General features: G+C 42.8%; 1 protein-coding gene across 1 annotated transcript in view; it reads left to right on the plus strand.

The window, feature by feature from the left end:
• Positions 1-27,173, plus strand: part of LOC126484232 (uncharacterized) — a 421,255-nt gene that overhangs the window by 251,552 nt on the left and 142,530 nt on the right. The window contains exon 8 of the mRNA XM_050107648.1: positions 22,709-22,768. Within this exon, the coding sequence (XP_049963605.1) occupies positions 22,709-22,768 (60 nt within the window). The remainder of the gene's footprint in view (positions 1-22,708; positions 22,769-27,173) is intronic.

Here is a 27,173-nt window from a genome sequence, read left to right on the forward strand (position 1 = left end):
GACTAGAAGAAGGGATCGGTTGGTAGGACATGTTCTGAGACATCGAGGGATCACCAATTTAGTATTGGAGGGCAGCGTGGAGGGTAAAAATCGTAGAGGGAGACCAAGAGATGAATACACTAAGCAGATTGAGAAGGATGTGTGCTGCAGTAGGTACTGGGAGATGAAGGAGCTTCCACAGGATAGAGTAGCATGGAGAGCTGCATCAAACCAGTCTCAGGACTGAAGACCACAACAACAACAAACCTTGTATGCTCGAGAGTTGATGGGGAATCGTTCATGACGAAGAAGCATTAGCTTTTTGTTGAGCATTTAGGGACAAGTTAGGGGAGGTGGGGGGGCTTGTCCAAAATGAGATCTGTGTTAGTCTTGATCAAAACAGCATCCTCCTCCCAGTCACGGGTGTTACTCGCTTGTGACAATCTGGGGGATGTTTCTGTAACCATCAGGCCCCATAAGAGCTTAAATATGGTCCAGGGTATCATATTTCACAAGGACCTTCTTTTGCAGTCTGAAGATGAGTTGCATGCCAATTGAGAGCGGTGAGGTATACATTTCGTTTGGCACGTCCACCGGGGTCTGAGGGATAATCGGGTTGCCAATGGTGCCTTCATCTTGGACTTCAAGGGTGATACATTACCCGAGAAGGTCAAGATGATGGTCTACAGCAGTGATGTAAAGCCCTATAACCCTCCCCCAATGCGGTGCTTTAAATGCTGGTCATATGTCTTCCCACTGTACTTACAGTGTCACATGTCGTGATTGCGGATGCCCTTCACATCCCAATACTTCATGTGCCCTGCGTCCCATCTGTGTCAACTGCAAAGAGCACCATTCGCCTTCCTCGCCTGACTGCAGGATTCTCCAGACAGAAAGGAAAATCATGGAGTACAAGACCCTTGACCGACTGACGTACACTGAGGCTAAGAGGAAATTTGAACGTCTACATCCTGTAGGTATGACATCGTCTTACGCTGCCGCTACACAGTTCTAGCCCCATCAGCTTCGCCAACCCTAGTCACCTCTTGGAGCTGGAAGACTGCACCTACCCACTTGATGGTGGGGGTACTTTCCTCCCTGTTGCTCCTGCAGCACCTACTTCGGGAGCAAACCACCCCCCCCCCCCCCTCCCCCGCCCCAACCATCGGGTATATCAGTCTCCAGTTCTGTGCCGAAGAAGCAAGTCTTCTTTGGCTCCTCTTGCTAGTAAGGGGTCCCTGGGTCACTCTCTACCCAAGTTCCTGCTAGTAGGATAGATGACACCTGCCAGTGGCTGAAGAGCCCAAAAGCAGCTGGTTGTAGGGCTTCATGCTCATCCTCAGTCCCTGAGACTGAATCAGTGAAGCCCTCCCAGCCGGACAAACCTAACAAGGGAACCTCCCCATCGCACCCCCCTCAGATTTAGTTATAAGTTGGCATAGTGGATAGGCCTTGAAAAACGGAACACAGATCAATCGAGAAAACAGGAGGAAGTTGTGTGGAACTATGAAAAAAAAGCAAAATATACAAACTGAGTAGTCCATGCGGAAGATAGGCAACATCAAGGACAGTGTGAGCTAAGGAGCGCCGTGGTCCCGTGGTTAGCTTGAGAAGCTGCGGAACGAGAGGTCCTTGGTTCAAGTCTTCCCTCGAGTGAAAAGTTTTCTATCTTTATTTTCGCAAAGTTATGATCTGTCCGTTCGTTCATTGACGTCTCTGTTCACTGTAATAAGTTTAGTGTCTGTGTTTTGCGACCGCACCGCAAAACCGTGCGATTAGTAGACGAAAGGACGTGCCTCTCCAATGGGAACCGAAAACATTTGATCGCGAGGTCATAGGTCAACCGATTCCTTCACAGGAATACATGTCTGATATATTCTATACGACACTGGTGATGGCATGTCCGTCACATGACAGGAATATGTTGTTGACCCACCTAACTTGTACACTTGGCGAATGGGTAAAAAGATTCTTCTACCTTGCCCGATTTAGGTTTTCTTGTGGATGTAATAATAACTCCCAAAAAAGTGATGAAAACATAACGGACGGACAGATAATAACTGTCTGAAAATAAAAAATTAAATTTTTCACTCGATGGAAGACTTGAACCAAGAACCTGTCGTTCCGCAGCCGCTCACGCTAACCATGGGACCATGGCGCTCGTTAACTCACACTCTCCTTGATGTTGCCTATCTTCCGCATGGACTACTCAGTTTGTATATTTTGCTTATTTTTTTCATTGTTCCACACAACTTCTTCCTGTTTTCTCGAGTGATCTGTGTTCAGTTTTTCAAGGCCCATCCACTGTGCCAACTTACAACTAAATCTGAGGGGGGTGCAATCGGGAGGTTCCCTTGTAAGGAGCAGTGAGAGAAACGTAAAACGAAAAAGACTCCCAGGAACGAAGTCACTGCAGTGGCACCCACACCATCACTACCTACAAGCTCCTTGTCTGAGGATGACGTGGAGATTCTGGCATCTGCTGAGGACCTACATATCACTGGGCCCTCAGACAGAATGGATGTCTATCGCACAGGTACTCGTCTGGTGGCAGCAGGTGACACTGAGATGCAGACTGCCTCATTGAGTGTTCTATGCCTTCCCAGTCTCACCATCATATACTGGTAACCCTCCAGCGGAATTGTGGCGGTTTCTTCCACCACCTGGTTGAGCTACGGCAACTGTTAAGCTTCACACCTACTTTCTGCATTACCATCCAGGAAACATGGTTCCTGGCAATGCGGTCCTCTGCCTTCCATGGCTATAAGGGATATTACAGGAACCATAGTGACTATAATCAAGTGTCAGGTGGTGTTTGCGTTTACGTCCTAAACTCAGTCTGTAGTGAAATTGATCCTCTTCAAACCCCTCTTGAAGCTGTGGCTGTCAGAATAAAGACGACACAGGAAATAACTGTCTGCAATGTATATCTTGCTCCAGTTCGCGCAGTACCCTTGAATGTGTTAGTGGCACTAATTGATCAACTCCCTAAAACTTTCCTACTTTTGGGAGATTTGAACACTCATAACCCCTTGTGGTGTGGCACCCTGCTTACTGACCAAGGCAGAGATGTTGAAACTTCACTGTCTCAGTTCGACCTCTGCCTCTTAAATACTGAGGCCACCAGACATTTTAGTGTGGCTCATGGTAGTTACTCGGTCATTGATTTATCAATTTGCAGCCCAGGACTTCTCCCATGTATCCACTGGAGAGCACATGACAACCTGCGTGGTAGTGACCACTTTCCCATCTTCCTGTCGCTGTCCTGGTGTCAGGCACATGGATGCCTGCCCAGATGGGCTTTAAACAAGGCGGACTGTGAAACTTTCACATCTGCTGTCACCGTTGAATCTACCCCACATGGGAAAATTGATGTGATGCTTGAGCAGGTGACTACAACAATCGTTTCTGTGGCAGAAAATGCGATCCCTCGCTCTTTTGGGGTGCCCTCAGTGAAAGGAAGTCCCTCGGTGGTCGCCAGAAGTCGCTGAAGCAATTAAGGAGCATTGGCGAGCTCTGCAGTGGCATAAGCAGCACCCTTCCCTGGAGCGCCTCATAGCCTTTAAACGGCTCCATGCCCGGGTTCACGAACTTATCAAAGTACGGAATCAGGAGTGTTGGGAGAGAAATGTCTCAACCATTGGGTGCCATACATCACCATCCCAAGTTTGGGCAAGGATAAAACATGTTTTTGGGTACCAGACCCCAACAGGTGTTCCCGGTGTTAACATAAATAGTGTGTTATCTACCAACGCAATCACAATTGCTGAGCACTTTGCTGAACAATATGCTCGATCCTCTGGGTTGGAGAATTAGCCCCCAGCCTTTCACACTCTCAAATGGCAGCTGAAAGGAAAAGTCCTCTCGTTCACTACCCACCACAGTGAATCCTATAACGCCCCATTTACAGAGTGGGAGCTCCTCAGTGCCCTTGCACACTGCCCCAACACAGCTCCTGGGCCAGATCGGATCCACGATCAGATGGTTCAACATCTCTCATCTGACTACAAGCGACATCTCCTCATCATCTTCAACTGGATCTGGTGCTATGGCATCTTTCCATCGCAAAGGCGGGAGAGCACCATCATTCCGGTGCTCAAACCTGGTAAAAACCTGCTTGATGCAGATAGCTATCAGCCCATCAGCCTCACCAATGTTCTTTGTAATGTGCTAGAACATATGGTGTGTTGGCAGTTGGGTTGGGTCCTGGAGCCATGTGGCCTACTGGCTCCACGTCAGGGTGGCTTCCCCCAGTGTCGTTCTATCACTGACGATAATCTTGTTACCCTCAAGTCTGCCATCTGAACAGCCCTTTCCAGACATCAACACCTGGTTGCCATCTTTTTACATTTATGAAAAGTGTATGGCACGACGTGGTGACATTATATCCTTGCCACATTATAAGAGTGGGGCCTCCAAGGCCTGCTCTCGATTTTTATCCAGAGTTTTCTGTTGCTTCGTACTTTCCGTGTCCAAGTTGGTGCCTCCCATGGTTGCCCCCATATCCAGGAGAATGGGGTCCAGCAGGGCTGAGTGTATATCTCTCTTTAGTGGTCATTAATGGTCTAGCAGCAGCTGTAGGGCTGTCCATCTCACCTTCTCTGTATGCAGAAGACTTCTGCATTTCATACTTCTCCACCAGTACTGGTGTTGCTGACCGGTGCCTACAGGTAGCCATCCACAAGGTGCAGTCATGGGCTCTAGCCCACAGTTTCCAGTTTTAGGCCACAAAGTCGTGTGTTATCCGCTACTGTCAGCATTTTACCAATCATCCAGAACCAAAATTTTACCTTAATAACGACCTACTCACTGTAGTGGAGACATATCGATTCTTAGGACTGGTTTTTGATGCGTGATTGAGTTGACTTCCTCACCTTTGTCAGCTTAAGCGGAAGTGCTGGCAGCACCTCAATGCCCTCCGCTGCCTGAGCAACACCAACTGGGGTGCAGATGCTCTACGTTGGTGCAGCTCTACAGAGCCCTTATTCAATCCCACCTTGACTATGGGAATGTGGTTTACGGCACCCTCAGCATTGTGTATACTTGACCCAGTGCACCACGGTGGCATTCTCCTAGTAACAGGAGCTTTTAGGATGAGGCCGGTGGCCAGCGTCCTTGTGGAAGCCGGAGTCCCTCCATTGAAGGTTAGGCATGCACAACTGCTCGCCAGTTATGTTGTACACATTTGTAGTTCTCCTGCACATCCGAATTACCGTGTCCTTTTCCCACTCACAGCGGTTCTCCCGCATTGGTGGCCCAGGTCAGGGCTTCCAATTGCAGTTCATGTCTGATCCCTTCTTTCCAAACTGGAGTTCTTGCCTTTACCCCCTATACTAGAGGTCCATTCACGTACACCTCCATGGTGTACACCTAGGCCGCAGCTTCGCCTGGACCTTTCACATGGTCCTAAGGACTCAGTTAATCCCGCGGCTCTCCACTGCCACTTTCTCTTGATTATTGACATGTACCGATTCCATGAAGTGGTTTACACCAATGGCTTGATGACTAATAATCACATCAGCTTCGCATATGTCCAGCATTCATTGCCCGATGGCTGCAGTGTTTTCACTACCGTGCTGGTGGCTATATCTCATGCTCTTGAGCACATCTGTTCATGCGTTGGTGAGTCGTTTCGTCTCTTTACTAACTCCTTGAGCGACCTACAAGCTATCAACCAGTGCTACCCCTTCCATCCTTTGGTAGTGACCATCCAGGAGTCCATCCATGTCCTGGAATGTGGTGTTTGTCTGGACCCCAGGCCATGTCTGAATCCCAGGAAATGAACTTGCTGACAGGCTGGCCAAACAGGCTACACGGAAACGTCTTTTGGAGATTGGCATCCCTGTACCTGACCTGCGATCATTATTACACCACAAAGTTTTTCAGCTTTGGGAGAAGGAATGGCATAATGCCAGTGCGCACATCAAACTGCATGCCCATAAGGAGACTACAAGTGTGTGGAAGACGTCCATGCGAGCCTCTCCCAGGGATTCTATGGTTCTCTACCGGCTCCGCATTGGCCATGCGTGGCTAACACATGGCTACCTCCTCTGTTATGAGGACCCACCTCGGTGTCACTATGGTTCACATATGACTGTCGTCCGCATCTTGCTGGACTGCACAGTTTTAGCCGCTCTGCGGTGGACTTTTAACCTTCCCAGCAACCTACCTTCGGTGTTGAGCAACAGTGCTTCAACAGCAGATTTAGTTTTACGTTTTACATTTTATTCATGATTGGGGTTTTAATCATACCATCTAAGGTGGGCATTTAGCCTTCTCTCAGAGGCTGCCACCCTCCTTCCATTTTAACTCTGTCGCACTTTCTTTGCATTTGTTTGTCTTGGTTGTCGTCTTTTCCCTACATGTGTTCATCTCGTCTTGTCTTTTTGGGGTGGACATTTTAATGTGTTGCAGAGTGCCTGACTCCTTTTTATCATTGAGATCAGCCAGCCCAGACCATAGGCTCTACGATTTTGTCTTCTTTCACTTTTCCTTGTGGTGCATGTTTTCCCCATTTTTTGTTTGTTCCATCCATTTCGTTTTTAGGTGGGATGTTGGGTGTTTTTGTACCTTGATCCTTGCTTGCATCAGGAAAAAGGGACTGACGACCATGTAGTTTAGTGACTTTATACCCCAAACCAACCAACCATCCCTTGTACTCTCTCCAAAGAAAACAGGATGCCCCAGGACTCCATGCTGAGTATTGTAATGTTTGCCATCGGCATGAATCCAAGCATCAGGCTCCCTCTTTGTCGACGATTTTAGAATCTACTGCAGCTCTCAACAGACCAGCTTTCTTGAATGATGTCTTCAATGACATCTTGATTGCCTCCACTAATGGAGCATCGAAACCAGCTTCTGATTTTCTCTCAGTAAGACTGTCTGTGTAAATTTTTGGCCTCACACAGACTTTTATCCACCTTCCTTACATCTAGGCCCTGTTGACCTTCCGTTCATGGATGTTGCCAAATTCTTGGGACTTAGACTGGTCTTCCCATGTTTCATATCTTTTTACTCGGTGTCTGCGATCCCTCAATACCCTCAGTTTCCTGAGTGGTACCTCCTGGAGAGCGGATGGAGTGGTCCTCTTCCACCTATACCGTGCTTTAGTGTGCTCGAAATTGAACTATGGAAGCATAGTTTACTCCTCTGCACGGCCGTCTATTTTTCGGCGTATAGACTCTGTCCACCTTCATGGATTGGATTTAGCATCTGGATTTTTTTACATCAGCCCCAGCCTTTTGTGCTGAAACTGCTGAACCTCCACTGTCCAATCGGCAAGGTGTCCTGAGTCGTTACGCTAGTCATCTGTCTTCCATGCCTGCTCATCCAACGCATTCCCTTTTTTTTAGATGCCTCCGATTTAGGATATGCAGGCCGCCCTTCCTCTCTACTACCACCAGGAGTCTGCTTCCGTCAACTGCTACATTCCCTTTCCTTCCACTTTCCTCAAAGCTTCTTGACAAATGGGGGTATGGCACCGTCTTGGCTTTATCCCAGACCTGCCTTCCCCATGTCTTTTGTCAGCTTCCCAATCATAATATCGCCCCTGTAGTTTATCGTCGGGCATTTGCTGCTCTATGCCCACAAATGGAGGATGCCACATTTAATTACGCTGATGGCTCCAAGACCCCCTTTGGTGTTGTGTTGATGGCATCCCTATTAGATTTCGGTTTCCCGACCAGTGTTCAGTTTTTACTGTGGAGCTTTACACTGTTCTCCAGGCTGTCCAATACATCCGTCGCATAAGCGGATACAGTATATTATATGCTTGAATGTACTCAGCCCTCTTCTCAACCTCCAAGCTCTTTATCCTTTCCACCCTCTGGTCCATTTGATTCAGGACTGCCTCCACATGCTCCACTTGGGGGGCATCTCTGTGGCATTCCTCTGGATCACAGGGCATGTTGGTTTACGTGAAATCGAGGCAGCCGATATAGTGGAAAAGGCTGCTGTCTCCCTTCCTCAGCCCACTGTTCATATTGTTCCCTTTCCGGATGTACAGAGTGTTTTATGTTGTTGTGTTGCCCTTGTATGGCACACACATTGGTCTGCACTTCCCGATAATAAATTACGTGAAATAAAACCTCTTCCCTGTCCCTAGACCTCCTCCTCCTCCTCCCAGCCTCGTTGTTGGGAGGAGGTAATTTTAACTAGACTTGGGATTGGGCACTGTCTTTTTGGCCATCTACATCTTTTAAGCAGTGATCCTCCCCCACTTTGTCCCCACTGCTCTGTCATGGATGGTGAGACATCTTTTACTTCAGCGCCCCTATTTTAATCCACTACGCCCCCATTTACAGCTGTCGCCTGATAAATCTTCCTATTAGCAGATGACACGCGTTCAGCAAATCGTGTCCTTAAGTTTATCAGTGTCAGTGAGATGACACTGGTCATTGAAGCTCTCTTTGGGGAAAGCATATCTCCTTCACTAGCAATGTTCTAAGATTTCCTTCCATTTTTAGTTTCCTCCTCCTTTAGTTTAGCTCCCATTGCTGGTGATTTAAATTTCAATGTTTTGCCCTTCACAAAGCCACCGAATGGGCGCTTTTGACTGTAGCAGCTTTGCGTCCTAAAACCATAATTCCCCCCAAAAAAGAAAACCCATTTATGGGGTTTTCTTCCTCTTTATTTGTGGCAGTTTTAATTAACCTGTCTCAGTGACAAGTCAAAACATTTCTCCAAAAATCCACCTTCTCTAATGCTTTCAGATTCTGCAGCACTTCCATCTACATTGTCAGAATTTTCAAAATAACCCCAGCTTCATATACTACTGTAGCTGCGTCCATTTGTTTTCTTTCTCCCTATTATTCCTCAAAGAAAGCCTATTTAAAACTTTCCGTGCAATCATACTCGATTAGATATCACAAAGCCTATTTTCAGTTTGTCATTCTACGACCTAGGCAACACATCCTCAAAATTGCTCCAGAACTCTTTGGGATGCACACTCTGATTGGGATCTCAGACACTATCTGTGGTTAACATAGGCAATTTAAGATGATTCTGCAACACTTCGTGTTATTACATGACCACTACTGTTAGTAATTCTCTGTTCTGCATTTGTTAATCTAGTGTCATGCTCTTGTAGGTTACCACTTAATGCTGTAATAAGTTCTGACAAGTTAGTTTCTAAATCAGTTATTATTGCACACACTTGCCCTCCAAACAGTTTACATTTGTCACTTTCCTCCTTAATTTTATCAGCCAAAATTTTATGATTCTCAGTACACAGTTTTTCTACATGATCTACTTGGGCCTGTACCGTATTCAAGTCAGCACTTATCTGTTCACCAAGCTGTTTACTACCTTCAGCAACTTGCTTCCTATGGGTAGTTAGTTCACCTTTTACTGTTACAATACTATTCTTACAGTCTTGTTTTTCACTTGGCAAATTTGTCCTTTTATGTTTGTGTTAAGATACAAACTCATTTAAGCCTGAAGATCTGTAATCCAATTCCTCCTGAATGTCCTCTTTAAATTTTTTCAGTTTATTATCCAACTGTTTTGACTGCTGTATAAACCCTTGATTAATTTCAGAAACTAATCCACTTATTTTACTATCCACATCAGACCCAAGTTCATTTATTTTTGTATTCTTACTATTTATTTCATTACCTGGTCCACTTATTTTACTATTAATTTCATTACCTAGTCCATTTATTTCAGATCTCACTCTGTTCATAATACAGCAGAGTCCCACTAATCTGAACCCCAATAATCCAAACGTTTGGTTAATCCGAAAATGAAAAATATTAATCTAAGTATGGATAACAGTGCAGTAAGCTGCTGTACATACACATTATTTTAATTTACACAGTACAGTAAACATGTATTAGAAAAATTCGCAAGAAAACATTAGATTTAAACAATGCATAAGAATGAAAGAAAAGCTGTCATACGTACTAAAATACAGCGGACATTTTATCCCTACTTTTTAGATGACAAAAACTCGGCCATTGTTTTTTGGCATAATGAAGACAGTCTGGAACTGGGAGAATATCAAGGAGGATTTAGATCCTGGAGAAGCTGCCCAGAACAGATAATCACCTTGAAATTAGTTATGGATGTCTACAAAAGAAGGCAAAAACAACTAGTCATAACCTTTGTAGATTTCAAAAAGGCGTATGATTGCATCCATAGATCTTCAATGATGAAAATATTAAGGAATTTTGGACTTCATCCTAAATTAATAAAAATGATACAGTTAACCTTAACAAACACCAAATCCAAAGTAAAATTTAGAGGAGAAATATCTGAACCATTTACGATTAAAACAGGGTTGAGACAGGGAGATTGTTTATCACCATTGCTATTCAATTGTGCTCTTGAATATGTAATGAGAGAATGGTACAAGGAAAATCCTATGAATATTAAAATTGGAACTAAGAAAGATAAAATAAACCTAAATTGCTTGGGATTTGCTGATGACCTAGCATTACTAGCTAATAATATTCAGGAAGCCACGAAACAAATAACAAGTTTACAAAATATAGCACAAAAATTAGGACTCCAGATATCATTTGAAAAGACTGAAATAATGGTAACAGATCCACTTGTAATAGATCACATCACAGTGAACAATAGGGAAATTAAAATAGTGAAACAATTTAAATACCTGGGTGAAATTATAACACACAAATTGGACGAGAAACCTGCATGGCGAGCAAGAACTAATAAAATGATAAAAGCTCAAAAACTAACATGGTCTACATACAATAAAAAATGTCTATCAATTAAAACAAAATTAAAACATTACAAGACGGTGGTTCAACCAGAGGTTACATACAGAAGTGAAACTCTTTTTAAAGTCACCCAGAAAAACAGAATTGACAAAATTTTAAAAGTAGAGAGAAGAATTGCTAGAACATGCATAAATAAGAAATATCAAAAAGCTGGGCAATGGCGGATAGTTCCAAATGAAGTGGTATACAGAGAACTGGAGCCCATCACCGATACTATACGAAAGAAAAGGATCTCTTTTTGTGGTCACCTTCTGAGGACACCAGAAACCAGATTATCAAGGAAAATTATTGAGAAACTCTGGAATTTGAAACAACAAGGAGGATGGCTTAAGGAAATAAGAGAGGATATGGAAGAACTGGAAATAACTCTGGATGACTTGCAGAACAAAACGCCAAATTTAAAGAAGTTGAGGGACACAGAAATAAGATTTAAACCAAAAATTGACAAACGACATACAATGAAAAGGGTATTTACAGATGAGGAACGACGAAAAGCATCGGAACGAATGAAGAGATACTGGGCCACTCGGAAGGGGAAAATACCAAAGAAGAGGACCAGAAATGATTGACTGAAGTGGTCCAATGAGGCCGTAAAAGCAGAAGAAGAAGAAGAAGAAGACAGTCTGTTATATGATCCATAGTTGTGCCATCATCTCATAAACATCAAATCAGAAGGTGTAGCAGTGGGGTGTTGCTCCAAATAACGTAGTGCGAGGTCAAGGGCTTCTGCTGTGTCACTGTGTGGCACCAGCTCTCCTTCGTCGCTTTTGAGCTCATTGTCACTTCGGTCACAGCAGTCCACTTCTTTCTGGTCTCGAGTCACAGCAGCAATTAAATTAGCGTCAGTAAGGTTCTCCACACATGCCCCATCCACTGCCGTCCACCCATTTGTCTCTCCTTCACTAGCTTCTTCACATCCAGGGATTGTCTGTATCATTTGTAGTAGATTTTCCTCTCAATTTTCAACTAGGTTGTCCTGAAATTCAAGAGATTTCCGCAGTTTTCTCCACAATTTTCTCAGAGTATTTTTTGAAATATTCTGCCATGCCTCAGTGGTGCAATAAACAACATCCTTCACATTGGTGTTTTTTGTATTTTGTCCACTAAAGGAATGCTATCATCTTGGATCAGCATTCTTAAAAATTGTTTTCTGTAAATCAGTTTTAATGTCTGCTGTACACCCTGGTCCATTCGCTGTAGAAGTGGTGTAACATTTGGCGGCAAAAACTTCGCCACAGTTTCTCCATCACATAATTCTTCAGTGCTCGGGTGAGATGGCGCGTTATCAATAAAAAGGATTGCATGGCGAGACAAATGATTTTCCTTAGAAAACCATCAAACAGATTGAACAAACTGGCCGTGAAACCATTCTTTGAACAGCTTACCATCCATCTGTGCTTTTTTCTGGTTGCAATAATATACGAGCAGGGACTTCATGTTGCAGTTTTTAAAAGCTCTAGGCCTAGCAGATTTGCTGACCAGTGTTAAAGGCAGCTTGTCATTACCAGCAGTGTTGCTGCATGCTAATAAGGTCACATGATCTTCGGACATTTTAAAACCAGGAGCATGAGCTTCTGCTTTTGATGCCAGGCTTTTTGTTGGCAATGCCCTAAAATTAAGGCCAGTCTCATCAGCAATATATATTTGTTGGGTAGAATACTTTCCCTCTCTTATCATTTTTTCAAACTCACCCAAGTATTCCTTTGTTGCATCATGGTCTGGAGAAAGCTTCTCTCCAGTAATTGTTAGCTGACGAATTCCATGATGTTTTTTGAATCTGTTCAACCAACCCATAATCACACTAAAAGACTCATCACCATTCATTAACTTCTTCAGGTAAACAGCCTTGTCCTGAACCAGTGCTCCACTCATAAGAGTTCCCCTTTCTCTTTCCTGCATAAACCAAAGGAAATGAACTTCATCAATTTTATCGTACTGTGACTGTTTCAAAGTCTGCCAAATTTTGAGTGTTTTTCCCGAAGACATTGCACAGGACTGTTCAAGCTTCACTCTGTTCTTCTTCCAATCACAAATGGTAGCTTTACCAACACCCAGTTCCATTGCCAGTTTAGATACATTCTCACCATTGCCTATCCGCTTCAAAGCATTCAGTTTTTCTTTGAGAGTTAACGTTGTATGTTTCCATTTACACCTGAACAAATACAATACAACTGTTACCATGCCAACGATCAATAACTAACATAACCAAGCGCTTTATGAGCCAACTGGCAGTGCACTAACCTCAGACAGTACAAAGGTCTCAACCATGCACAACAACAAGGGCAGGAAGTGAGAGTGAGCCATTGTTCCCACACTTGTTCCCATTTGTTACCATGGTGTATCTGCTTGGTATACTTCATTCTAGAATTGTGTTGCTGTAATTCTGGCTAATCCGAACAAATCGGTAATCCGAACAAGGTTCGGTCCCAATTAGTTCGGATTAATGGGACTCTACTGTACTACTGCTAATAACACCCACCTGTTTCATAATGTTTTCGAGTACGGTTGCTATGTTAACTTTCTGCTCACCAGCCTCCAATGCTTGCTCTGTTTTCACTTCAGTAACAGTAAATGGTTCTAATTTAACATTGGAACCAGGTGTCTGTTCCCTACTTATGTCTTTTGTTTCCTTTACAAGACCTGATGCCAACTTAACAGCAGCTCATTAATTAGCTATAAGTATCAGATACTTAATGTGGCTAACCTCTTGTCATTAATTTGACACATATCAAACCTAAAATTTCCTCTCATACAGTCATCTGCAAATACTGGATCATCAAAATCTACAATCTCCTTCCTTTCACTTATTACAGGCTTATCACTTTTCTCCATGTTGACAATTTTCTTTCCACACACACATACACCCACACACACCAAACGAAGCAAAACGCTGCTTCACTTTCCCTCCACATTGTCAGCACAGTGAGATGTTACTGCGAGTGCGTCTGCCAGAGGCTGCCAGCTGCGGTCCAGTTTCTGGGATCGAACAGCACCGTCCACGGCTGCCAACTGCTCTTACTGCCCATCTGCTACAGCTCACTGCCCTGAGATGAGATGCTTCCATCGTCGTTCCTGTAGTCCACCGACTTCTCTCCCTGCTGTACCCTGACCCTCCACTAATACTGTTCACAGTATCTGCACTGGGTGTAAGTCCTTCTTCTATAGCATCATTGTCTGCCCCTTCACTCTACGATGCTAGTACCAGTTTAGCTGACAAAAGCAGTGTTGACAAAAATTTGACTAAGTACCTACCAAGCAAAGGCCACGCAACTCCATTCTTTGGGCAGTAGCTGAAAGTTCGTTAAACTATCAAGCATTCGGGATTCTTGCACTACTTGTTTAAAAAAATATCTGAAACTTCCTTTAAGTTGGTTTATTGTCTTTAAAACACAGAAAATGTCTGTGTAGTTCGTATTTAATATCCTGCCATCAATTACGCGATGTTGCTGACTGTCACTTAAAAGTTCTCACCCGAAAGGATCCGGAACATATTTCGTCCGATCCGATATTTTGAACATCCCAAAGTCACTGACCCACAACTACTTGCGAGTAACACATTCAGTTGTTCAGTAGACTTCTTATAAAGAAATGCTCGCCATAATGTCTTGTAATCTGCACGAAACACGGCACGCAGAGTTTATGTATGACATAAAGTTTTGGTATGTGAATATTTCCTAAAATAAACCACCCACAAAGCTGAAACTTTCACAAAATACTCAGCACTGTAGTTGCATTTCGTCAACAACACGAGAACCGATCGAAAGTGTGAATTTTCTTCGTGCACTACCGAGCTATTATATTGACTCGTAGCGCTGAGGCACAAAGCCCTACTAGATCGCGTTGGAAGTGCTGAATTCCTATTGTCTGGTGTGTTAAGCAGCCAGTCAGATCATATTGAGCACTTCTATACTCGAGATATTTCTAATGTCAGCCAATCAGATTACCACAAGTAATTTAGACTAGAACTCTCATAGTTCTGAAACTAAATAAAATTTAATGAAAACAAAGTACAATTCCTTTCGACAAAATAAATTACTAATAAATTTAACTCTCAATGCCCCTTGTGGCTACCTTTTACAAAATCGAGCTCACACGGACATTCATCATAAATTCCCCTATTGCACAACTACTTCTCACACATACATTTACATAGTTTTCATATAATATCACATCCTCACTTTACATATGTCCTGCATTCACTCTCTCTGTCCCTCAAACACTCTCACACAACCAAAACACGATGAAATAGTACGAGCGTAATCCCAAAAGTAAGGTCTCCTAATTTTTTATAAGTACATAGACCTGTTTATTTCTACAATGGTTTACATCAGTTTACAGCTTGAACATTTAGCTATTTTTTGACATAATCACCATTTCTGTCGATGTGCTTTTGTAGACACTGTGGCAGTTTTTGTATTCCAATGTCATACCAGTTTCCCGCTGTGTTGCGAAGAAGGGTGCCGCCACTGGCGTGATTGTTGCTTGGTCTCAGGTGTAAAGTGGTATACCCAGGTTTTGTCACCCATGACAATTGAGTCCAGAAAGTTGTCCCGTTGGGCTACAAGGTGGTGAAGAAATGCGCGGGAAGCATCAACTCGTTGCTGCATGTGGTCCTCAGCATGCGTGGCACCCATCTTGCGCACACCTTCCGGTAGTTCAGTGTTTGCGTTAAAATTCTGTGAGCGGCGCTTCGGTAAACCTCAGGAATCGAAGCGCAGAGATCACCCAGATCCTTATGCATACTTTGCTCAACCTTCAACACTGTCTCCTCCGAAATTGATGGTCTCCCGCTCCCTTCTTCATCGTGAATTTTGGTCCAACCAGCTGAAAAAGCTCTACACCACTTAGGAACATTTTTGACATCCATACATGACTCACCATACACTTCCATCAATTGGCGATGGATTTCAATCGGCGCAGTGCCCTTTGCGTTCAAAAACCAAATAACTGCGTGCAATTCGCACTTGTCGGTAACATCCAACGGGAGCTACATTCTCAACGGCTGCCAAGCCAAGACTGAGCGCCTCAGCACGGCGTGCGCATGTTTACACACAGCACGTGAAGCACTCTTCATAACAGCGTGACCAACTGCCACACAGAGTTCTGTACTTATAAAAAAATAGGAAACCTTACTTTTGGGATTACCCTCGTAATTTTCCTAATGTCAGTTATCTGTGCCAATGAAACTAAAAAAAAAAAAATCCAGAAAATTTGATTATATGAATCTATCCTCTTGGTTTTAGTTTCAGTAGGTACTATAGATGAACATATTACAATCCCTAAGTCAGTTTTTCATTTCCAGCAGTGTCTCAGATAAAAATATATATCTTTGAAAGTATTTGTGTTTTTGTTTTGAAATTTTAAAAGTGTGGTTGTGTTGTTCGTAGAATTTGGTTTGCTAAATATGCAAAAGATCGATTAATAATTTATTGTACTTCCTCAGATTTGTGGAGGGCATGTGTAAGGTATTGCAGACAGCGTTAGGAAAGTACACGGCTTCCTCGGCCCAGTAGCCAGTGTCAGCTGTGTCAGTGTAAGAACTGATATCTGCTCTTCTCCCGCGTCCACGGCAAGCTATGCTTTCAATGCAAGATGACAACTCGTAATAACTGGCCGGCCATGTTACAACCCCCCCACCCCCCTCCCCGAGTTCCCTACCCTCCTCACCGAAACACACGCTCAGTGTTAATTTATTAGGGACTTGTTATGATGCTGTCTTGCTCCTTGTGTCCCATCCCTAGAAATCTCAAGGGAAATTTGTTTCAAGTTTGAATAGCCACCCTGGTTGTGAATATTTCATTCTCACACACACGAGCAGAAGTGAACTATTATATACAATTCGTTTTCTCAAGACTGGAATTAGATATTGATATCTTCCCAAGTTTAAATAAAAATTCAGTACATTAGCTAAATTTAATATGCAGTAATATATGGTCTAAAATGCACAGACACAAATTTATAGCGATCCCTATTTTTCACCGCAACAAATTCAAATTTCGTGCATGTGTGAAATATGACAGTCACTATGATGATTAACGAAATTATAGGCAGTTCATCATGAAGCTGGGCGTGTAAAGGTATAACTAATAAAAAACCAGTTTTTTCACCAAATTGTTTCTTTAAAATAGTGTGAGAAAACTTGCACAGTAGCCGATGTGAGAACTCTGATGTGAGATAGCTGGAAACCGGTGTGCTGAGCAGAGGTCGGTTTGGTGGGCTTCCTGACTGACAGTGGCCTGCTGCAGTGTTCACGTTTTGCACCCAGCTGTCATGCCAGATGGCCAGTCCCGAGAACTGTCGGTACAGTAGGAGTGTTGAGGCTGCACAAACACACAGGCAGAGACTGCAGGTATCCGAGAATCCACTGGAAATTCATGACCCGTCAGGAAAATCCGCTCGCGTGTGGCCAGCTAATTTGGAGATAAGCCAAAACTTGAAGCGGAGCCCTTGAGCCGTTGCCCCTTGCGAGGCTTTTTGCAACACCCATTCAAAATGATCAGCATTTATTCACTCACTCGTGTTTCGATTCGCCTTCCTAGGTGCACCTGCTTTTGCTTGCTGTGGGGGTTTTGTCAACAGAAAACTTTCCATCCTGCCTTTTGGCAGATCTTGCGGTGTTGACGTTGTAGATTGCAGTGAAACTGGACAAAGTGAAATCCAGTGCCAAATGATTGGAGGTTTGATGGTATCGAGGCCAATGAGATGACAGAGTTCCAGGTGTATTGCACACTGTACAGCAAGTCTGTCACTCTCACCAGCATGGGGAAGATGGCTCTCTTCAGCACTTTGAGGCAGTTGTAGCAGTCAAAAAGACAGCAAAATTCATATTTTTTGCCAAACTTTGGGAAATGGAGTGCTGTGATCATTAAGTGATGCGTAGACTCTTAGAGGCTGGCTGTGTAACGTGTCACCTAGATCATCTTTTGGCGATGTGTTTTGAGTGAGGTTGTCACCTCACATTACCCTGTATTTGCTTGGCCTCTAGCAGTTTTAAGAGTTTCTTAAACCAGTTGAGAGTGGGTTTTTATTCTTATCTAGTGCTTTGTATACCCTCACTGACCCTAATGTGATTTTATTTTCTGGACAATTGTGTTATTTTTACCTGCCATTTTGATGATGCCGTGTGCTTTAAGAAGTAAGAGAGGAGAACAGGAATGTTGGGTGAGCTGGAAATCCTTGCCAATGAGGTGGCACTCCATAGTGAGCACCGTACTTTCGCACTCTCGTCCTACACTTGAGCAGTTTGATGTAACCTACCTTTTCCTTTTCGAATGTCAAGTTTTGGCACTCATTATGGAAATTTGTCACTGGTTTTGCAGCGAGGGAGGAGTAGTGAGGTACACACTGCTGCCCCCATATCCCAATGTTTTTGTTCTTCTCACTTCCTTTTTAGAGGATGAGGTCGGTTTCATTCGACAAAGGGATCCATTTAATTAATCTCTCCTTGGTCACGTGCATACCACCTATTGGCAACCACTGTTCTTTGATCGATAGTATCACACAGATGATGGTATTGTCTTATTAGGATGTTTGATTATCTTCAGGCTGCTGGTACTTCTGGATCATGCTCCCTGTCATCTGGTGGGATAACTGCACTTGACAAAGATGATCCCTTCACTCTCAGTAAGATGGCGGCGACTGATGAATTGGGGATCTCGCAGTTTACCATTGGGTTTTCATGTTCCACCCTGCACCTCCAATCTGCAGCCCTGTACCACCTCCACCACTGCCACTAATGTCGCATTTGCTAACAGTTGTATCGCAAAGTACCTGGTCCCGGAAAACGTTACGAGGGTGGAAATATTACGGACTCTGCTGGCCATTGGAAACTGTGTGTTCTTTTCTTCAACGGGCAAGCAGACTGCTTTGTTTCAGGTTGTGTTCCTTAATGATAATTTAACTAGTCAGTGCAACTCCAGTGCACCGAGACATTGTTATATCGTTTATAGGTTAGATCCATACTTTAAAAAAATGTTCTCACAGGTCTCGAAGGGGAAATTATTCTTGTAATCTCATTTGATGAGACCCATAACAAGGTGGCTCAGTTGCAGCAAATGGATTTTGCTCTCAGCTATTGTTACAGAATAAACAAATAGGTTGAAATGCACTACTTTTCATTCCATTTTTGGGCCATACCACTGCTGCTCATATTTTGAACTGTTTTAAGAAAAAAACTTATGACCTGAACCTTACCAACATGCTTCAAATGTCAATGGTTTGTCCAGACGTCAACTAGGCATTCTTGAAGGACTTGCATCTTCATCTGAAGAGTATTCATGGGGACAGTGCATCAGATTTTATTGATATGAGATCTTGTGGTCTCCATACAAGAATGCAACGTTAAAGACTAACTGGGGCATTGTCCCTTTTCTGAGATAGATTTGTAATGTGTTGAAGAATGTAAATGCAAGAAGAGCTGGTTATCTACATATATACTCCACTAGCCACCAAGCGATATGTGGCAGAGGGCACAATTTGTGCAAAAGGCATTTTTCCCCCCCACCCCCCCTTCTGTTCCACTGGCAGATCACGCGAGGGAAAAATGATTGTCTGAATGCCTCAGTACGAGCTCTAATTTCCCTTATCTTTGAATGGTGATGATTGCGTGATTTGAAATTTGGTGGTAATAATATATACTGTACATCCTCAGTGAAGATCCGATTTTTAGTGAGCAGCCCCTTCTGATTAGCACATCATCTACCTGCAAATGTGTCCCACTTCAAACTTTCTATGAGATTTGTAACACTCTCGTGATTGCTAAATGTACCAGTCACGAATCTTGCTGCTCTTCTTTGGACCTTATCAATCTCTTGAATCAGACCCAACTGCTAAGGGTCCCATGCAGACGAACAATACTCTAATACTGGACGAACTAAAGTATTATGAACAATTTCCTTTGCTGAAGGCATGCATCACGTCAGGATTCTACCAATAAACTGCAACCTTGCCCGTTATTTGTGTAATCTGATCATTCCATTTGAGATCATTTAGTATAGTCACACCCAGATACTTGACGGATGTTACCGCTTCCAAAGACTGGGCATTTATTTTGTACTCGCACATTAATGGGGAATTTTTGTCTTGTTATACGCATTAGGTTACACTGCCAGTCATTACACCACACATTTATTTTCTGCAAATCCTCATTGATTTGTTCACAACTTTCATGTAATACTTCTTTCCTGTAGACTACAGCATTATCGGCAAACAGTCCAATGTCACCGTTTATGTAAATCACTGCCCTGGGGCACACCTGATGATACGCTTCTTTCTGTTGAAGCCGCCCCATTCAGGACGACATACTACTCACTGTCTGTTAGAAAACTTTCTATCCAACCGCATATGCCATAGGATAGACTGTAAGCGTGCACTTTTTGGAGCAAGCGACAGTGCGGAACTGAGTCTAACACATTTCTAAAGTCGAGGAATGTGGCATCAACCTGGGAGCCAGTATCTAGAGCTTGTTGTATATCGTGCACAAAGAGGGCCAGCTGTGTCTCACATGACCGCTGTTTCCTAAAACCGTGCTAGTTTCTGCAGATGAGCTTCTCAGAGTTTAGAAAGGTCATTATGTCTGAACGTATGTCATTATGTCTGAAAGGTCACTATAAGAGATTTAATGAACTTGAAAATCTGCCATTTCCTAAAACGTTTTGCTCCATGTGCAGGCTGGCAAACGAGGATGTGGTCAATTGGGGTGTAAAGCCATTCTCTTTCTAAAGACTTACACAGACAAAGTAATGGAGCATTAGATTAAAATAGGTACTTACAGCTGGTGAACGATGTTGAAGTACCTCACAGATCCTCTGCTGCCAGTTAAAAACCTTTTTTTGGTTTTGCTTCGGGGTAGGTCAGGCCCTCAGGTAGGTCAGACCCTTTTTGAGATACTTCCAATGTGCGGCTCTTATGGCTCCTTTCCTGTACAGTGCTTTGTCTTCTATACTTGCTGATACAGCGTCTAAAAGTACTTAATCTTGATGAATTGTGTGCTGCAAAATCGGTATGTGATATAAAACTTGATGATGGAACTGGTCTTATTCCTGCCAAAGAAGTTAACTTACACCATTCTGTACTGTTTGATCTGAGAAAGATGAAAGTGACTGCCAAAGATATTCAGCAAGCCTCCTACTGAAGTCACCTTTGTAGTATAGCATTTGCAGGTACATAAGCTTTTTTGATCCAGCTACAATAAATAGCAGCCTGAGAACTAATGAGAGTAGACTCTCAAATACCTCACAGAAATTATCTGCACAAAATTGGGTGAGTGCTAAGGACTGTGATAAAGTTGAGAAAGAATTTGCACAACTTCCTGGTAATCAACAATTTTTGAATTTCTGTGCAAGCTAAAAGAAAAATGAGAGAATCAATCACTTTTGGAGAGACTTACTGGATGGTGATACCATCTGTCAGCATTTATATAGCTTTCTTCAAAAGGTTATCATTCGGAGCCACAGTTGAATATTTGTAGAGGAAGGTTTTCCATTAATAAAGAGTATATGACAGTTAACCGAGAAATGAAGTAATCGGTAACTACTTGTCAGCTATACGATGGCCTGAAATCAGCTGACTGTACCTTCAAGATCGAAGTTAACAATAGAACAATTGTGGACTATTGCAATGATCGAGATCGATATGGTCAGGCTTTCCAATGAAAGCAATGTGAAGAAGTTGAATAAGCCAGATAGCTAGATGGAAGAGATTCAGTTACATGTGAGCTAATGAACTGAAGGCCAAAAAGCTATGGTCCCCAGGTGGTACTGCTGCAATACTAACTCGAGTTAATTTCAGAGGTAAAGTGGCTAGGTATTTACATGCTAATGGGCTGTGCTCACTCGGGCAATTTGTGCATTGCGGTGTATATAATAAACACTTGCACCTCACCTGGCCTGAGGTCTGTGCTCGCTTGCGGCTCACTCTGCTGTAATCTACTTCCTACTTTGCACATTTCTGACTGAATGTGGTCATTGTGCTACATCACCCTTCAGATTGTAAATCCCGTAAAGAAGACAGTGACTTCCTGTTCATTCTGAATTAGAGTTAACAACATGTTCCTTTCTTCTTTTTGTCAACATGTCTGTTAACTCATCCTTCAGGTGTTAGGGTAGAACGGTAAAACTGCATCTGGAAATTAGTGAATTTTGCGTTCGGAAACTTCTGGCAACCTTGAGACTAACCTCCATTCTGGTATTATTTGTGACATTTTGTTTACTTGGTTTACCTGATCAGATTAGGGTCTTCGGATCATCTCTTACAGTAATTTTTGCTCCACAGATACTGAATGGATGATGATAATTTCAGTTTCACATATAGCAGTCAGTTGATAGTAATACCATTAAAAGTGATGTGGAACAAGATTTGAATGTACCTAATGCAATTTGGATGAATAGGACTGACTAATACGTAATACCAGTAGTACAGTAGATCCTCATTCCTCCAAACTAGATACGACTGCAGGTCATTTGGGTTAACAAAAATGTGTAAATTTCAGAAACATTTACAATGATGTTAGTTAAATAACATAACTGCTGGGTCAGTATACAGATAGAATAACATACGAGACACAAGCCCAGATTCTGTGCCAATCACGAGCACCCAGCTTGACTGTCGAGCTGTCCGAGCACACTTCTGGGCCTGGCTCGAGTGCCGTATACGAGTACTTCCACCGGGGGAACAGAGCCGCCGGGGGACCGCAGCTCACCCTTAGTTTCTACAATTTCCACTGCTTCTCTTCATGTATTTCTGAACTCGTTCCACATCCTGTAATGTTCTGCTCCTAGGTGGCACGGATTCAGAAGGAAAAACAGCAGAACCGGTGACGGTGGAAGTTTATAATGTAACAGTAGAGGCGGCTGCTCTCGAAAAGCACGAAATAAATTTTCGACTCCTGGGTGTCACAAGTTTTAATTATTTGTGGCTTATCTCAGTAGATAACTTCACAAACTTTTTTACATCGTTTTTAATTGATAAGAATTATTTTATGTTTTCAGGCCAGCACACAACCGGGTCACGTTCAGAGCCCCCACGAGACATTCCTCGAGGAGGAAATTGTAAGTATCAGATGTCGCACAGCTAGTAGAATAAATTCTTGTCAAAGATTTGACAGCCAAAATGTCCACATACTGGCAGTTGTGTAGTTGAAATGTGGTTAAAGTAGTTTGTCACTTCCGTACGGAGGCAGCGGATGGTAGTGTCGCCACGAGCACATCCCGAGCGGGTGCCTGCAGTACCGTACGGACCAGGCACACTACTGCTGGATGACAGAGGGGCCGGCAGTTTGCACCGTATCTGCCAGACGTCCTGTCATGTGATGGGCTTTGAACTAAATGTCAAAAGTCACTAATTACTATTGTCGCACTATGCAAGTACTGACCAAAGTTTTAATTATCAATACAAAACAATTGCAAGTACACGTCTCCAGTTCTGGTACACACTGAAATTTCCACAGGTACATGTCTGCAGTCTCCGTTCCCACAACACACAGCACTGTAACACACCTCTAGAAGACGCGAAACAGAAAGGAGCAGTACATGTCCACTTTACTGTTGGGCTGCTCTTCTGGTAACATGTTACAGTGGTGAGTGCTGTGCTGTAGGAACTTAAATGTGTACCATTGCTGCAGAGGTGTAGCTGGGTGGAGAAAAGAAAAACTTATTACGTAGTCTTGATGTGATATTTAAAAGTTTGGCTACCATTTGTACCTGCTCTGTTTTTCACATTGTTTCGATACAGTTTTTACAAGTGATATTTCACACTCTAAGGTTTTGGCTAAATTTAAAAAGGAGAAAAAGAGATTAGCTACACCCTTTGGCTTGTTGATAATCTGTACATGTTCATTCAGTTGGTGTCGTTCACTTTCCTTTTACAATTCTTTTAATTTGTTTAGCTATATTGTCTTGTAGAAGAAGGTCTAATTAGATGAATGACGAACACTAACTTCACTTAACAAAGGTTTATTCAGCACTTGCACATACAAGAGCGCAGAGTGAAATGCCTCCAGCTAGAACAGTTATACAGCTACAGAATATTAGAGTACAATCATTCTTGACATTTGTGGATACTTCTGGAACGTACTCAAACCACATATAGAAATTGAAGTTTTACAGTTGAGGCGAGTTTTGAACTCACAACCCTCCATGCAACAGTCTGTTATTGTAACCACTACACCACACTGATTGTGCTACTCAGCTTCTTCTGCAACAGTGCTCCCTCCTTAAGAGAACAGCGTCTCCATGTTATGTCTTCCTAGTTCGGGAACAAGTCCTCGGTCCTGCATACTTTTACTCCCAATGACTTATGCTCACCCTGGCGGTGATCTTAGAACTTCTTTTGCTACTACGCTCTTCGTCACCTTTCCGCTTGTTGCCTGTCTCTGGAGCTCTGAATTTACCCTGGGATGCAGGATCCTTTTAGGGCTTCATTCGAAGGACGTGGACCGTATCTCTGATCTTTTGTCTTCTTGTGTTGGGTGCAAAATCTTCAACTTCATAAGTAACATCAGACAACTGTCTTACAACCTTATAGGGTCCAAAGTAGTGCCTGAGGAGCTTCTCAGAGAGACCAGCCTTTCGAACAGAATTGAAGATCCAGACAAGGTCACCAGGCTGGTAGACAACAGGACGGTGGCTCACGTCATACCTTCGGCGATCATTTTCTTGAGCCTGCAGCGTGCGAAGTTGAGCTAACTGCCAAACTTTCTCATCTCTGGTTAACACCTGGCTGATTTAGTCGTCGTCCACATCATCAGGATGTAATGGAAACACAGTGTCCATCGCCATAGTCACCTCAAGCCCATGCATCAGGAAAAATGGCATAAATCCTGTGGTGTCTTGTTTGGCGGTGTTGTAGGCAAATGTCACGAAAGGTAGCACCTCATCCTAGTTGCTCTGCGCAACATTGACGAACATTGATAGCATGTCGTCCAAGGTCTTATTAAGGCATTCAGTAAGCTCGTTAGTTTCTGAAAGGTAGGCAGTCATCATGTGATGAATAATGTTGCACTGAAGGTTTATCTCTGTCACAAGATTCGATTAAAAAACTTTCTCTCAACCCGTAATTAATGACCTTGGGGCATCGTGTTTTAATACAATGTCTTCCACGATGAATTTGGCTACCTCAGATGCTTTGACTGTTTTCACGGCTTTTGTAACGCCATAGCGTTCAGGTAATCACTGCAAACAATACTCCATATATTGCCACTAGCAGACATTGGAAATCGTCCGAGGAGGTCAATCCCAACATACTGGAAAGGCGTTTCGGCTGGCGGAATTGGTATGAGTCGGCCAGATGGTTTCTGAGGAACTGACTTTCTCCTCTGGCACTCTCGACAGTGCAACACATAGTGACGGACACTCCTAAATAAACCTGGCCAGAAAAATGTCTTGCAGATTCTATCGTATGCCTTAATAAAAACTGAATGTCCGGCCTCATGTGTGTGTCATGGAACTTCTGTAGAATTTCTTAAGTGCATGTATTTAGGAATCACTCGTAGCCACCTCTTTCCAAACGGATCAAAGTTTTTCTTGCAAAGTAATACATTAAATTGTCCTTTCACATCCTCTGACCGATTTAAGGCAAGCGACGAAAATATCGCAAAAAATAACTATACCAGAAAAGACAATGTAGTGATTTGTGTTGGAGCAAATGACGTCTACAAAAACAGTGCCATGAGACTTATATTATTCTTAACAAATACAAACATTGTACTCATGAACTTTAGCCTCAGATATGACCTGCCTGAAAGCTCACCAATAAACAAAGAAATTAGTAGATAAAATGTTAAACTTAAAAGCACTTGCAACACATTCAGTAATGTCAGACTAATAGATGTCAACTCACCTGACAGAACATGCTTCACCAGATATGGTGGACTTCACTTGAACAATAAAGGAAATTATACATGAGGAAAGATGATAAATATAGCTATTAAGTGTAAGTCCCAAAAGACCATCAGAGAACTAGTGTGGCATGAACCCAGTACTGAACCAACAGCAGCAGCCAGCTCACCAGACTGCAACAGAAGTGTACCAGCCAGAACTGCAGATACAGCCACATCAACACCCAAGAGGATGGATAATGCTGCCACTTGCTGATCTACCAGATGCAGGAAAGTGACTAGCTGTAGTGAAGATTTTTTATGAACTATTATGCCCCAGTCAGTGCCACAAAAACCGTGAATACAGAAGTATCAAATTCTTTGCCTATCCTTGCTGACAACAGAATTTTAATTTTGCATCTAAATGTACAGTCAATCAGAAACAAAATAGATGAAATATATGTTTTCCTAATTTCAAACCTATGCCACATTTTTTGTGTAAATGAACACTGGCTCACACCTCATGAGATTGCCCTGTATATCCCTGAAGGATTTGAGTTAGCAAGTTCATACTGTAGAAACAAAAGCAGACATGAAGGAGTTGCAGTTTTTGTAAACAAAAACTCTAACACTGAATATGTAGCACAGAAAGATGATCAGTTTTGCAAAGACCAACTTTTTGAAATTGTTGTAGTGCTACTTCCAAAACAAAAGTTAGTGCTCATCTCTATTTATCGCACCCCAAGCTCTGATACCAATCAGTTTATTGATCAAATGGAGCCTCTAAAGAAGTACCTGTTGGTAAAATAAAGGCACCACAAGATAGTATACATTGGTGACATTGATATTGACATTCTACAAAAAACACTGTCACACATTTTCAAAACCTGCTAAGATCCAACAACTTGTACTGTGTGAATGACCAGCCAACATGATTAGCAGCATGCCTGGATGATGTAATTTCCAATTTAACAAAATATGAATATCAGTATGGAGTGATAGATCCAGTATTATTTGATCACCATGGCCTATGGCTGATGGTCAACCATGAAACATACCCTTTTCAGCAACCTAAACACATTAAGAGGATCAGACTGTTATATCCTGCCAACATCACACAGCTAAGACAAAAATTATCAGATCTTGAGTGGGACTGAGTATATAACGGTGATAGCAATAATAATAATAATGGCATGTGACAAGGGCCTCCCATCGGGTAGACCGCCCGCCTGGTGCAAGTCTTTCGATTTGACGCCACTTCGGCGACTTGCGCATCGATGGGGATGCTGTGATAGCAGTGACAATGCTTTTAACATATTTATTAACATACTAATGAGCTTAGTTCGAAGCTGCTGCCCACAAGTAACTAAAAAGGTGAGAACACATGGATATCAAACAAGAAAAAGTGGAACAACTGGTTCACTCCTAACCTGCATGACCAGAGAAAAACTCTTATTGCCCTAAATAAAATGGCTAAAACTGGTAATCTATAATGGAAACAGAGGTACAAAGAAGCCAGGAAGAGGTACAGGACAGAAATACAGAGAGCAAAGAGCCAATGATGGTTTCATAGAAAATTCCAGCAACGAATGCAAAGCAGTTTGCAAGGTAATCAACGCAATAGCAGGGAAACACAAAAA

The sequence above is a fragment of the Schistocerca serialis genome, chromosome 6, assembly GCF_023864345.2.
Source record: "Schistocerca serialis cubense isolate TAMUIC-IGC-003099 chromosome 6, iqSchSeri2.2, whole genome shotgun sequence".
Classification (NCBI taxonomy): domain Eukaryota; kingdom Metazoa; phylum Arthropoda; class Insecta; order Orthoptera; family Acrididae; genus Schistocerca; species Schistocerca serialis.